This window comes from Haliotis rufescens, unplaced genomic scaffold (genome assembly GCF_023055435.1).
Source record: "Haliotis rufescens isolate VD_foot unplaced genomic scaffold, xgHalRufe1.0.p SCAF_1, whole genome shotgun sequence".
NCBI lineage: Eukaryota > Metazoa > Mollusca > Gastropoda > Lepetellida > Haliotidae > Haliotis > Haliotis rufescens.
Window position 1 is genome coordinate 33,970,197 of NW_025963779.1, and position 15,623 is coordinate 33,985,819.

Below are 15,623 nucleotides of genomic sequence, written 5' to 3' on the forward strand. Positions count from 1 at the left end.
CGTGTTGGTTTACGAAGGTTAATGATTGGCCTTTCCCCAAGACGATGAATCCCCATACAATGACCTTTTCTTCTTCAATGATGGATGCGTGTCCCATGGGGACACCCCGGGTCAGATTCAGTGGGTCCCAGTACCTCTAGATTGTCGTAAGATTCCACAACACTGGGATAGGGTGTCCAGGTCCAGACTCGACCATTTACAAGTTATCGAGATATTTGTTGGAATATTGCGACCAGCGGCATTGAACAACATTCAATATGTGATCATTGCAAGTTTCAGAGAAGTCGGTAGGAAGGTGAAGTGTTCCAGGTTCAAGCAGACAACTGTTGCTATACAAATCAACAAAAGTGTCCATTAAGCACTTCTGACCAATAAATGCATGCACTTAGTACGCCGCTCAGCAATTCTTGTGGTAAGAATGAGACTTTTTCATGAGCAAGGTTTAAACAGGCCCCATACGCACTCACTTCATCAAAGAGATGCGTGGCTCTGCAGGAAATTGATGTCATTGCATAGATAGATCGGATAATTGAAATGCGACTTTACTCGTCTGCCACCCCCTGTTTTATAGTCTACTTCAAGCCTATCAGCAGCCATTTATCCAACTTAGGGCCAATGTTTCATTTCACGCAGGCTGCAGTGTCTATAGGTTAAGACTGGTCATTCGCACCAGACCAATGTGTTGGAGGTAAAGATACCGAGTCCTTCTCCTGGCACACAAAGGACATGTGAGTAAGGTGTCAGAATTACTTTTAACCCCACCAATATGGCCTACACCAGACACACGGTTTAATTGTGGAGCATTCAGTTAACTGTAGTGAACGCTTCCAATATAGAACTGATTGAACACATTTCATTTTTAGTAAATATATTGACTGTTCACCATCCGCAAAAACAATGTATGACATATGGATACATGCATATGAATGTAGGTTTAGGCCGCATACAGAAATATTTCGTCATATCATGACGGTTTGAAAATAATCCGAGTTTGATAATAATCAAGTTTGATGGTTGTCAGTTTCCCCGGGACCCCAACGTGACACACGTCCTCAACCAGGAAAGACCACTGGACAATTCAAGGATGGACCACCACTTTCAGAGGAGAGTCAACACCAACCTGGATCCATATTACACAAGCACAGTTCATATTTTGTTTTACCCAAGATTATAAATGTTCTGCTGATCAACTTCAATAAGTGCATGGTTCTTCCATTAACCTTGCGGCTGATCTTTCTAAGCATGTATTATGCTGCCACACATACAGTCTTCACTTCCTGCTGTTGTGAAGCCGCCTCTAAATGCATGCTCACCATCTAATCTTAACCCAAATCGATTGTCAATGAAGAAATTCAACTCTTACAATGCATATAAAGCTATATTGAAAGAGCCCTTGTCAAAACTTTCAATCACTCACTTAAGAACTTAAGAGTGCAGTTCCAGAAGAGTGAGTGAGGGAATTGGGTTTAACGCCACCGCTTTTAACAGTATTACAGATATGTTGGGCGTGTCAGCTTAATGTTGGAGGAAAGCCTGAAGTGATGCAGGTCTCAGACCTTTACTACTTCGGTGAAACCCACGAGCACGGGTATGGTGCTGACAAACCTAGAAACATAATCGGGGAAAACCGGATTCGAACACACAATCATAGGTTTCTGGCATGCCCAAGGGACGCAACTCTGCACAGTGAATCACAGCGCCTTAGACGACTGGGCCACCTGTGCCCCCAGTTCCAGCAGATATTAATGGGAAGTCTGTTAAAACACAGTTGTAAAATGAACACTTTGGGAAAATTCTAGCTAGGATATCCAAAATTCCATTGTTTTGTATGGACAAATGCTGGTTAAGTTTAGTTGGTTGGTTGGTTGGTTTGTTGTTTAAGGCTGCACTCAACAATATTCCAACTGTATGAGTGTGGTCTGTAAATAATCCAGTCTGGACCAGACAATCCAGTGATTAATATCATCCACGCAATTGGGATCGATGACATGCATCAATCAAGTCAGCTGGCCTGACCACCCAATCTGTTAGTCACCTCTTTCGACAAGCAAAGTCGCCTTTTTAGGCAAGCATGGGTTGCTGAAAACCTATTCTACCCTAGATCTTCACGGATCTTTTAAGTTTAGAGACATTCACTTAAACAGCCTCTGTAGATCAACACTTCTGTTGCCATAAGATAGATTTTGGTTTACAGCAAGTACAATCACCTCTGCATAAGGAATCTTCAATTGCTTGACTTGCTGATTCAAATACCCAGATTTCCCAATGATTCTTTATTTGTCAGCACACTGTGGGTGGGTTTCACTGAAGAGGTTAATGTCTCAGACCAGCATCACTTTGGACTGCCACACATGCAGGCAGACATGCTGATACAACTGAAACACTGTTCAAAGCAGATTCCTCAACACCAAACTCACTCTTGAAGTGCAAAGAACACAAATTCTCAGATACATACGAGACAACCCTGAAACAATCTATGCCAGTTTAAGAGTGTCAGGTGTACTGAAGTAAAGAAAACATAACATCACTTTCATATTTGACAATATATAGTTTTTATTTTATAAAATTTGACAAAATACTGTTCTGGAAAATACCCTTCCTGGCTATGCAATCTGTCTAACATTAAACATCTATATATTGCCTTAGGTATCAGACATAACATCATTTTGTGCTACAAAAATAAACTCAGAATATATGTTTGAATGTGAGCAGTCTGGCAGTGTTGGCAGATCACTGACCTTAAGTAACGGCTGGGATGTGACCATCAAGGTGGCAGTAGGAAAGCAGCCATTGAGCACATAATGGACAAAGTGAAAGAGGTGCAACATTGGGGATGGAAATTATTTGCAAAGCATAAGTTCTTAACAATGCATAATTTTAAAAATCAGGAATGTCGCTAGTAATCATGAAAGGTGAAGAATTAATGTCCATGTTTTTGTTTTTAAAAGAGGTTTTGGTGGGATAGTACCAGTATGCTAAATATGGTTCAATACCCAAAGAATATTACCCATATTAATTGCCTGTGTATTACCACCAAAAAAAAGCAAATGGTAATAACAAATGTTTGTGTTAAACAAATTTATATAGAACTGATGCTTAGAATTTTACTACAATATAAACAAAAACTGCTGACAAGACTGGAATATAAAATTGAAATTCCTGAATGCCTGTTTGCATGATTTTGCATCAAGTGCTCGCCACTACTTCCATACTGGATGCAAGGGTGTATAATGTGATAACATAACGGACAGTCAGTCAGTCAGTCAGTCAGTCAGGGCCGCACAAGGAGATGACCTTGACCTGCACTACCCCTCTGCCAGCACTGCTAGTCCTGCGTCCTCAGTCCCCACCGCCATGCTGGGTGGTATAACAACATGAACCAATAACAAGAGAGTGCCGTCTGTCTGATCACGGCCGTCTACAACACAACACCAATCATCAAACACTACAGGACGCACTGTCCAAATGCAGGACAACATGCTAGTTTTACACTATGGCAGCACTGTCGATTTCCTTACACCATGGACTGAACAATGACAGTACACATGGTTGAATGAAGTATAAGCATCAGGTTTCTCATAAAGTATACTACTCAAACTAATGACAAATCTGAATGGTTTTCATAAAAATAATTTTGGGTAACCACGACAGAGACAATGCAAAGGATCACCTACCATAACAATATAGGGCCAAGCTAATGAAATGCATTTGGAGTTATCTGCCCCTGTCATTGAAAAAGATTCTACAATGGGAATCACATTGGCAGAAATGAAGAGATGTCTTATATCAGACTAATGGTAGTCCTGAGCAGTCTACTAAAAACAAAATGGAATTCTTAATGGCTGGTGTTGTTTGAGATAGTCATTCTGGTGAATAAGGCCAGGAGCGTACACGAAGCAGACGGACGGTCAAACAGACAGCCTCATGCAGACAACAGGAATGCCAGGGAGAGTACTACTAGCAGTTTCACATGGGACCAAATTCTGGCAGCATTCTTAGAGACAGTTCACACAAATCTGCAACAATTCATCTTGTCCAAGAGAAAACAATACTAATAGGAGATGACAAATCCAATAATGTGTTTTGTTTTAGAGTACCAGTTGTGAACGGTTCCCTGTAGGTTCTCAGCATCAGAACTCCCACAACTCAGTGTAAGATGCCATATAAAGTCGTGTCATCTTGTGAATCTACTGAAGCTGGTATCCCTGTGACACATGTTGGCTTTTTTCAGAAACATGTTATTGACTGCTGTCTAGGAGCTTAATTAAACAACAGTCATTCAAGTGAATAAAAATCAGACAAAATTTGATGCTGAAATTAAATATTCAAAAGGTAATCTGAAAGAATTAAATTAATCACGATCTCAACAAAGCTTCATGGCTGACAGATTTCAGTCTACAGCAATAATATTTTCTTCCTTTTCCTTAACACAAGCGTTTTTATTGGTGTGAATCTGATCCTTACAATGAAGTAGGGAAAGAGGAAGTCATATTTATTGTAATTCTTTGATTAACTTATTTTGAACTCCAGAACCTTCAATTTTAGATTTGAGGTAAAAGCGTGACAATGATTATTAGAAAATTGTTGATCCTAAATAATTCAAGTACACTTCATGAGGTAATACTTTCAGCGAGACCAGTTTTTGATTTCTTTTTGATTTTTTTGGAATTATATGCCAGGCAAAATGAAAGACTAATAAAAATTCATCAGGAGAGATTGAAGTTAATTTACGAAAAAATAAAAAATAAATACACATCCAAATTAATACGCTTTATATATAAGTATTTGTTTTGATAATGCCTGTTGACAAAAACAATATTTTTTCTTGTCTTCAAGAAGGTCTTTAAGTTTAAAGAAGACAGGTAACAAGTAGTGGCTTGAAATAAGAATAAGAATCCCATTTAACCTACATTTAGGGCAGACAGATAAGAGATTGACATCAATAATCTCTCCCACTTTCTCACCCTCATTTTATTCAAATATTTAGGATCACTATCATCAGTATTTCTGATTAGAAGATATCAATTTTTATGCAAACTAAAGATAAAAAAGAGATTTAGTAGATGGACAATAGATCAAACAAATATTGAAAAAAAAAAGATTGGACAATACATTATCTTCTTGTCCCTGATCATGTCAACATTTACGCAATTTCATTGGAATTCGCATTTCCTTCCTCAGTGCAATATACTATCCACATTCATGAATCCACCTAACCCATCTAGCCCGATCATGGGATCATACTGACTTGCCCAACTGTAAAGAATGCTGTTACAAGATGGCCTCCAGTGACTGCAAATGTCTCTACTGTGAGAAACTGTTACTTGTAGGAAAATCGGTAGTTAACAACGACAAATATCTGCCTGCTTACAATGCTGCTCTGTTTGGTGGTAATATCAAAAATACAGCATTTCTACTGATAATCGTGTGACACAATGTGAGAGCTGATGTATAGTGTTGCACATGAGGACTGAGATATGTGCAACAATTTGTCTCAATTTTCCAATACATAACAAACAGGAATAGCTGGTTCTAAGTCTAGGATATATATATGATAGAGAGCTATGTGCCTCTTTTAATATACAGCCAGGATAAAACAACTTTGTACACAAAAATTAAATATAAAATCCAGTGAAATGAGGTAGGTTAAAGTCTGTTCATTATTCATATAAGAACCAGTAGGCAACACACTGCAGTGAGATGACCCTATGAACAATGAATCTTTCTTTGGTAGAAAGGAGATGATTCTACAATGAGTACGCTACAAGCCACTGCTCCCAGAACAACACAAGTTTCATGTTTTGCTTCACGAAATACCCTTTTATTTGATTTTTGTTAATAAAATGTTCCCCAATAATGTCCATCACCAGTTAAAAAACTACAACTGCATGGCAACATCAAATTTATGATTTGAAACAAGGGTATTTTGTCAAGTTAGACAACTCTTCACAGAATTGCAATGTGAGCGCTAGGACAGAGTTAGCTCCCTTTACATAGTCATGTGCACCAGATACTTTACCACACACAATCACATCGTCATTTTTTTTTCAACAAAGATGAATCATCACTTGTATAAATGTTTCATGAAATATCATAACATCTTTACAGTAATGCTGTGGATCACAGCAAGCTTGTTTACTTCATCCACTCAGCATAACAAACTTAGCAGAACTTATACAACAATAAAATATCTTTAACAAAAAATTCAATGTAAAAAATCTGAGGTCTAAAGTTTAATCGTGTACAAAAAAATATACCAATTACTTGGACCTGAATTACACATTATACACATGAGGCTAGATAATAATGATTTTGTGTCATCATGACCTACCTTCCTACAATGCTAAAAGGGAACTTGTCTCTGAAATTCAGAGAGAACTCTTTTACTAACACACGCTAGTCAGTCAATGAAGTCAAGCAAGCTTCACTGTTATTTTGTCAAAAAGCAAATGGACAGAGCAAGTTGGCAGACAAGTACCCTTTTAAAACTGTATACAATGTAATACCTGCAATCTGTAATTATATTTAACAATAACAACAAATTATCCATGTTTGACATTGGCTTGAGTAGTCACACCACTTAACAATGCAGCACTAACTTGCAACTGGTGCACAACTGATGTCAAAAGTTCAACTGACTTGATATCCATCCAACCAGTACTCCAGCCATTTTGACAATACTCCAACACAATGCATTCATTCTCAAGTCCAACATTTGCCTTGATTGTCCAACTGAGAGTAAGTGTAAGCTGTGTACCACCCTACTCTCACATCAACCAAGAAGACCTCAGTGGCAATGATGACAACGGTGATGGCAACGTCGCCCAGGAGCTATGTCTGGCTAGCAAACAACGATGAGCTATGTAACTACAGTGACAATTATTACAGAGTAAAATGCAGACCTGAGTTTTGTGTAGTTCATTCCCTTCTTCATTCAGCATCTGGTCCTGTCAAAACACTAACAAGTAACACCACCATAGTATATACAGTGTTTGTGTAGGCAGTAATAATCTATGATATATAAACTCTCTTACACTAGGTGTAATAATATAGCTATATAATACACATACATACATCAAATATAGGATATACTGGCCCCTCCTGAGGATGTCAAATGTTCCTTCTGTCAGATCTCTACATCAAGTCAAACAGCAGTCTCACCCAAACATTACTCCTTACTAAGTGCCATGTTCTTCTGGTCTAGTTTAGACTAACATTTAGACTAGAATGCTCATTGTGATTAGCTTGTGAAGCCTTCAGTTGATTTGATCAGTGCTCGGACCTGTTTGAAGCTGTAGAGTATACAGTAATGCTGGTGGGTAAGGCAAGGTGAATCTTCTGCAATGTCAGTTCTTGTAGTTGTATTGTGTGTGTGTATTGTGATTCTATGAAGCCTGTATTATGAATGTGTTTTGGAACAAGTGGAGTACTCATGTGCCTCGTTGTGGTTCAGCATTGGGTGTGGCTGTGGGTGTGGGTCGATGTGGGTGTGGGTCGATGTGGGTGTGGCTGTGTGTGTGGCTGTGTCCTTATGAGGATTCTGTGGCACCAGCAGAGTCGTTTAATTGGTTTTCTTTCGTCATGATGATCAATGTCTTTGTGTCCTTGTATAGAACCAGTGGTGCTGTGGATCCAATAACAAATCAAATTTTTATTGTGTAATGAACAAAAGGTTGTGTTTTCCTGGCAGATGTTGAATGAATCCTGTGAACTGTGGAAGGTGATGAGTGAAATGTGAGCTGTATTCTTGGAGTTCCTGAGGAGTCAAATACTTAACAGCTTGTTGAGCCACAAGAACTTTCCTGAGAAGTCAAATGAAGTGAAGGGTTTGAGTTTCTTGAAGGCTACATCTGCCCATGTGATAAATGTGGAGCCAATGTGTGTGACTGTCACAGGAGTGGAGCATCTGTGTGATAACTGGAGCTGGATGAACTAGTGTCTGTGTGATAACTGAAGCTTGGTGAACTAGTGTGTGTGATAACTGGAGCTGGATGAACTACTGTCTGTGTGATAACTGGAGCTGGGTGAACTAGTGTGTGTGATAACTGGAGCTGGATGAACTAGTGTCTGTGTGATAACTGAAGCTGGGTGGGTTAGTGTGTGTGATAACTGGAGCTGGATGAACTAGTGTCTGTGTGATAACTGAAGCTTGGTGAACTAGTGTGTGTGATAACTGAAGCTGGGTGAATTAGTGTGTGTGATAACTGGAGCTTAGTGAACTTGTGTGTGTGATAACTGTGGAGCCAACATTCAGTACCTATATAGTGGAGCATGTCAGTGGCTACCGGTATGTAATTCCTACAATAGCTGCCTGGGATTCAATACCCTGAATGTGAAGTACAACTGATTTAGCAACAGAGTTGGAGGTAAACAAAGTTGGGATTCTACAGAAATCCTGTCTCAGTTCATAATGCCCAAACAGTTTCCAATGTCATTCGTAGATCGAACTGTTACAAACTGTGAAACTAAACATCAGAATTTCATGAATGGCTTTGATTTCTCCTTTGATACGTGTGTCGAATGTACAAACCGTCATGTGGACTCAATGCTGGAGATAATATTCAAGTTTGGGTGAAGCTATAGAGTGTAGAGAAAGGACAGTTTTCCTGAGGAGTTCATCCCTTACCTAAAACTACTACATAGTGTAGGTCTTGCACCAGCCTACATATAGTGGTCAAGGCAATAACAATACAATAACTGAGATTAACATAAAATGCAAGTCATACATCTAATACATACAATATAGGACAAATAAAGGAGTCTCACCATCTGTGGTAAATGAGGACAATTACATACAGTGATATATTGAGGTATACTGAAATAATCAGAGCCAGTGCTGTCCAGTGCCTTCTGCCAAAACATGAGGTAGACGATGTGACAGTTCTCTCAGTCAGCCTGTATTCCCAACCTCGAGCCCCACTCTCCCCTTCCACCTGTCAACGGCCCCTTAGAACAGGTCCCCTCAACCCTCACCCAAAAACAGGCCTATTCCACTCCGACCCTTTCACCAGGCCATCAACATAGGCCTTCCAAACACAAACCTGACACTGAAATCTAACCCTTCAATGGGCCATCCCCAATCTGGCCTGCCCCAACCTAACCCTTCAACCTAAACCCTTAAACCTAACCCTTGAACACTTCATCCCACCCTAACCCTCTAACCCATCCCCTTAAACCTAATCCTTGAACAAGTCTTCCCAACCTAACCCTTGAACGAGTCATCTCAACCTAATCCTTGAATGAGTCATCCAAACCTAATCCTTGAACGAGTCATCCCAACCTAATCCTTGAACAAGTCATCCCAACCTAATCCTTGAACAAGTCATCCCAACCTAACCCTTCAACCGGTCCCCTTAAACCTAGCCCTTGAACAAGTCATCCCAACCTTATCCTTCAACCGGTTCCCTTAAACCTAATCTTGAACAAGTCATACCAACCTAACCCTGCAACCGGTCCCCTTAAACCTAGCCCTTGAACGAGTCATCCCAACCTAATCCTTGAACGAGTCATCACCAACCTAACCCTCCCACCGGTCCCCTTCAACCTAACCCTTGAACAAGTCATCCCAACCTAATCCTTGAACGAGTCATCCCAACCTAATCCTTGAACAAGTCATTCCAACCTAATCCTTGAACGAGTAATCCCAACCTAATCCTTGAACGAGTCATCACCAACCTAACCCTCCCACCGGTCCCCTTCAACCTAACCCTTGAACACTTCATCCCAACCTAAACCTTGAACAAGTCATCCCAACCTAAACCTTGAACAAGTCATCCCAACCTAAACCTTGAACGAGTCATCCCAACCTAATCCTTGAACGAGTCATCCCAACCTAATCCTTGAACGAGTCATCACCAACCTAACCCTCCCACCAGTCCACTTCAACCTAACCCTTGAACACTTCATCCCAACCTAAACCTTGAACAAGTCATCCCAACCTAAACCTTGAACAAGTCATCCCAACCTAATCCTTGAACGAGTCATCCCAACCCAATCCTTGAACGAGTCATCACCAACCTAACCCTCCCACCAGTCCCCTTCAACCTAACCCTTGAACAAGTCATCCCAACCTAATCCTTGAACAAATAACCCTCCAACCCTAACATTCAACAGGCCTTCCACACACAGGTAGAGGACACTGGACTGTGTGCACGAATATGCTCAACCAGAACATAACAATCAAAAGACAACAGTGTTTAACGCAGTAAACACAAAGTATGAGGTATGAGTGTAAGACAGGGGGGAAACCTTTGCCATCATGTCCAGATATTAAGGAATTACATAAGCATACAGTGAGAACCAACTTATCTGGACAATATCCATTGAAAGATCAAAATGTTTCGACTCACAACTGCTCTTTACATCCATAATTCCCTTGTTGTCAATGACCAAAGGGCTAAAGGTGCATAAAACTGGTTAGCAAAGAAGGCCATTGATTAAAAGTGATGATGTTTTGGGGTTTAGATTAATGAAATGTTTTTTGTTCAGGTAGCATGAGAACTGATTAATTTGTGTCCATTAATCTAGAGATAATGAGTAACTGCTAATAGAAAGTCAGCCTACCAATATACAGATTCTTATTCACCATGTCCAGATAAATGGGGTCCCACTGTACAAACATCCTTCTCCATGACAGATTGGACAGGGCATCATGGCGGCAGCATGTACCACAACACAATGTCCCCCAAACCAACATGGTTGCACCCGTCATGACAGCAGACTTGTTCCCTACTTGTGGCCTTTCTAACAAGCAGACATATTGGAGTTGTGATGATTAATTTTTGTTTGCAAGAAATATTACTTTATCTGTTTTGTTTTGTTTCTTTAATGATACAATTCGAGACAAAAGATACTGATTTGAACTTGGATAAAAAACTAAATAGTTTCAAAGACACTACCATATGGTTAAGATGTTGCTTCACACTGATAAAAATCCACTATCATATAAGGGGTACAACGTACGGAAGTGATGTCTGTTTCGCATTCCTTAACATCGACTACCATGGTAGGGGCACAGCATATGGTCATGATGTCTTCTTCATATGTTTAAACACCCACTACCATGATAGGGGCACAGCGTATGGCGATGTCCGTTTCCCCACTATGGGACATTCACTACCATAGTGGTACACAAGAACAACTATTTCCCTCTCTAAGGCACAAGGGAGGACTGTACACATCACTAGACTTCAGTCACTATGTCCCTGACACATTTCATTGTAATATACTCACCCTAAAACAGAGCTTGTAATGCACTAGTCTATTAAGACATATAAGGAACCATGAAATCTGGTGTTTCCGTGGTTACCAGCATTGACCCGTAACAAACACATACATTCTACAATTTTTCACGTATTTACAGCAGTACATCACTGTCTTTAAACAATGTGTGTTTTACACATATCTCTCAACAAAGGCCACTTTGAGCTATCAAAGATCAATCTATCACAGGAATAAGTTTAACTTTCATAAATGTAGTATATCTACCCCAAATGCAAGCACTAATATACATTTAGTAAAACAGATCTTTTTAGGAGAAAACATGAAGTCACAACTTTCAACAATTTTCTTTCACATTGGAATTATCTGAAAAAGGGATATTGGTCTCATGAGACAGAATGATGCTAACAACATACATCAATTGGTTTGGAAAGATACTACAGGTAGATTTCAGGCCTATTATGGAGAAAATCATTACTGATTGAAATACAGGTGCCTATCAAGAGAGCTTACACAAGCAGACATCAACAACTTAGATCCATAAATCAATCATTGAATAATGCATTATGACCATAAATTCAACAAGTTGAAAGCTGTCTATCCTGAGACAGGCAAATACCTTAAAAGCAACAACAATAATAATAATGATGATAATGCTAAAATGAGGTAAGTTTGAGAAGGTGCTTGTCTGTTGAGGTGGGTCACATGCGTAGGTGTTCGTAAAGATGCAACGCGTAGTACATCTTGTCATGACAGTCCTCGAAACACACAGGACACAGGAAGGGTCGGTTGGCATCCCGTGCGTGCAGCTTCTGGTGAATACGGTACATGGCATACTCAGAAAAGTAACAATCGCAGTGACTGCACCGAAACAGGCGCCCTGAACTCATCAGCGTAGATACAGATTCCTGATTAAAGTTTTCTCCCCCTGAACTCAGCGAGGGACTCGTTGCTGTCGTCCCGGACCCGTCAATATTAAGTGGACTGAGAAGTCGGTTGTCAAATGGCAAAGTTGCAAGGAGTGAGGTCTTATCGGTACAGCCACAGAGGTTGACCTGCACCCCGACACTAGCACCACCCGATGTGCAAGTGTGTGACGATATGTTGCTCTTGCTCTCACTTCCTTCTGCTTCATCCTCGGAGGTTTCTGCTATGTCAGCAGCAGCAACAGCAGCAGCAGCAGCAGCAGCAGCTTCCATGGCGTCCTTGGTCACGCTCAGGTTGAGGGCATCAGCCTGAGGTTCTTGACTAGCAGTGTAATTGGAATAGTTAACATTGAAGTGTGAGGTAGATGGATATGTGTGATAAATACTCTCGGGTAAAGTGGCTACTGCTGCATAGCCAGGGTACATGGTACTCGTAGTCAGAGCGGGCGGTCCAGAGTACGCTCCGCGTTCATAGTTCACTGATTTGTCTGGTGTTACTGATGCTCTTGCGGTTTCACCTTGTGTTGACCTTGAACTTGATATTTCTGGAGAAGACTGTCCTTGACCTTGAGTCTGCACTTTCAGAGGGCCCACTGGTCCCTTCTGCTTTGAGACATTGTTCTGTTTTCCTGAGGAAGCACCCTTCTGGACAAAGAAATCCCACACACTTTCCGTGAATATCCCATGGCGTCGAGCATGGCGCCGCAATGTGGAACCACGTGTGAACTTTGCCCCGCACACATGACACTGATATGGTTTTATTCCAGCATGGAGCTTCATATGAGATTTCATGTTATTCTTGTAACCAAACCTCTTGTTACACGTAGGGCATTCATAGGGCTTCTGATCAGCATGGAGCTTTTCGTGATATCTCATGAACGATTTGGGAAACTCTTTCTCACACAGCTTACACCATTCCTTCTCTTTTGAATTGCCTCCAAGCTCCAGCTCCATAGCAAGAGCTAGATCTTTGTTGGACTGTGCAAGCTGGTCCTCTGGAGTTGTTGGTACTACTGCATTTTCATCGTCTTCTTTGGCACCACTAGCATCACCAATGCGCTCCCCTCCCGATGTCCCGAGGTAGTGCAGAGACTCTTTCTCAGACTTGGGCAGGTTGTGTGACAGCAGATGGCTCTTCAGAGTCTGCAATGTGTACAGCGTCTTCCCACAATATCGACAAAGACATGGACCATCGGTATGTCTCCTTCGCATGTGAAGCCGCACACTGTACTTGCGTGTGAACGTCAGGCCACAAATGGCACAGACGTATGGCTTCTCTCCGATATGAAGCCGTTCATGCGCAATACGCATTGATACTTTGAGGAAACGTTGGCCACAGAAACGACATGCATATGGTTTGTATTTTGTGTGCAGCTGTTCATGTATGTGAAGCTGACGAGGTGAATCAAATGTTTTTCCACAAATACTGCATTTGTTGGCAAGAACAGATTTCGGTGTACACTCCTCAGATTTGGAGTCACACATATTATCGTTTTCCTGAGCCATGTCCTGATTGAAACTGCTGCCATCTCCTGAGGTACCCTGAGAAATGGTGTTATTATATGAACTAGTGGCGATCCCTGAGTGATAAGACGATTGTCGCGACACTTGAATGTCCTTGTACTGCTGGTAACCGGCATTGGAGTTGCTGTAAAGGGCATCAGTACTACCGGCCCCCAGATCAGAGGCTGTGCTGTGGTCCATGTTATCTTTGAACACTAATGGTTCACCCGTATCTTGATGATCTGAGGCAGTCTGGTTATCAGTCTGTAATGATAATGGCGATTCGGAGGAGCGGTCCTTCATTGGAGGGGAAAACATTAAAACCTGTTGATTGGCTGAATCAAAATCAGGGGTGTAACGTGGGGTACTAAGATCTCCTTGGCTAAAACTTTCAGAATTTGAGGGCGATGGATCTAGCATCTCGTGAGGTTCACCCTTAATCCCACTAACTGCATTTCGATTTTGGTCCACAGCAGCAGTTGAGGTAGATGCATATGGCTGGGAGGATAAAGAAGCCAGTGCAAATGAGGTATGTTGACTTGAGGAGACGGTAGTGTGCGAGGTATTTGCTGAAGCGTAAGACGGAGAGGTTTCGGTCTTCACTGCTGCTGCTGCTGCTGCTGCTACTTGAGTTTCGTTCTTTAACAAGCTACCAGCAGCTCGCAACAGTGGGCACCGCTTTTCATGATAACGACGAGTTGTGGATCGAGTGAATACTTTTCCACAATAGCTGCACATCCTCGACTTTCGAGGAAACCCGTTTGACACATAACTATATAGTTCACTGCTGTAATTGTAGCTAGGCATAGCTACACCACTTAACCCGTATGGAAAGTCCTGCATGCGAGGATATGCTAAAGCTAAGGAGGGTGGGGAGGTCTTGTCTTCACCACGACTGTACGCAGCGGCAGAAGGTTGCCCAGACTTCCCACCATTGGGTAGATCATCGTAGGGATAGTCTGGGGGCTTGCTCTTGTCAGGTGGGTCATAGGGGAATTCCTGCACTCGCGAATATGAGGCTACTTGCTTAGGAGACTCCCCTGGAGCCATAGCGAAAACAGCCGACTTGGACTGTGAAGAATTTTCTTCCAAAGACAGGCCGTATGAAGCAGATTTGGAAAGCGACGACAATGTTTTGCTGGGCACAGGATCGTATGGGAACTCCGGTACACTGTTCCTTTCTGTCTGTGGAGGGCTGACGGTGGTGTAAACGGGCATCATCCTCTGCGAGGGGAGGTAGCTCTTGTTACTGCCACTCATGGTAGATGGGTAATGTGGGGTGAGGTAGTTGACAACAGGTAGGAGAGACCATTACACGGACTGGAGGTAGATGCTGCATTTGCCTCCTCACACCTCTACCTGAAACAGACACAAGACTGTCAGTACACAGCTGGCACTGGAAACAATCACAGAATCTCATAGTAATTCATGATCTATTAAAACCCGACTTCACTCGTTTCACAGATTTCCTTGGTACAAGGGCCTACATTACAAATTAAAACATAAAAAAGTTATAAATATACAGACAAACAGATGGTCAATCAATGTTCAGTCTAACACAGCATTTAATTTTCCTTTAACAAACTCAAGATCGACACATCTGTTAAAGAAGGAAATAAATTGGTCCTGGTGTTGTTTTTTGTTTTCTGACAGTCAAAAATAGTTACTGTCAGCATTGATATCAAAAAGAAATTCTGAATAAACAGGAACATGACAAACAAATACTGACAACAATATCTAATGATTTGAACAAAATATGATGTCATCAAAAGGAGAGCCATATGACTTTGACAGCATTAAGAGCATGGTCAAAACAAGGTAAAGGTAAAACATATTAAAAATAATTATGAAACTAAACAAATACCAAATGTCATTACATTCTGAACTAGAAAGGTGCAGTAATGGCCACAAAAAGATTTTTCATTATGGCTGCTATTTAAACCTCTTGAATAAATTGGGGTGTTCTGAGGTTTC

At 41.2% G+C, this 15,623-nt stretch overlaps 1 protein-coding gene across 8 annotated transcripts in view; it reads right to left on the reverse strand.

The window, feature by feature from the left end:
- Positions 1-2,528: 2,528 nt before the first annotated feature.
- Positions 2,529-15,623, reverse strand: part of LOC124139444 (zinc finger protein 236-like) — a 45,440-nt gene continuing 32,345 nt past the window's right edge. The window contains exons 3-7 of one of the 8 annotated variants that reach the window (XM_048395183.1): positions 10,045-15,008; positions 9,945-9,964; positions 9,571-9,865; positions 9,491-9,517; positions 2,529-9,332 (exon numbers count right to left, since the gene is read on the reverse strand). In XM_048395183.1, coding sequence (XP_048251140.1) covers positions 11,922-14,909 — 2,988 coding nt within the window. In that variant the 5' untranslated portion in view covers positions 14,910-15,008 and the 3' untranslated portion in view covers positions 2,529-9,332; positions 9,491-9,517; positions 9,571-9,865; positions 9,945-9,964; positions 10,045-11,921. Of the gene's footprint in view, positions 9,866-9,944; positions 9,965-10,044; positions 15,009-15,623 lie in introns of all 8 variants that reach the window. The other 7 variants (XM_048395179.1, XM_048395181.1, XM_048395177.1 and 4 more) reach the window with 7 other exon arrangements.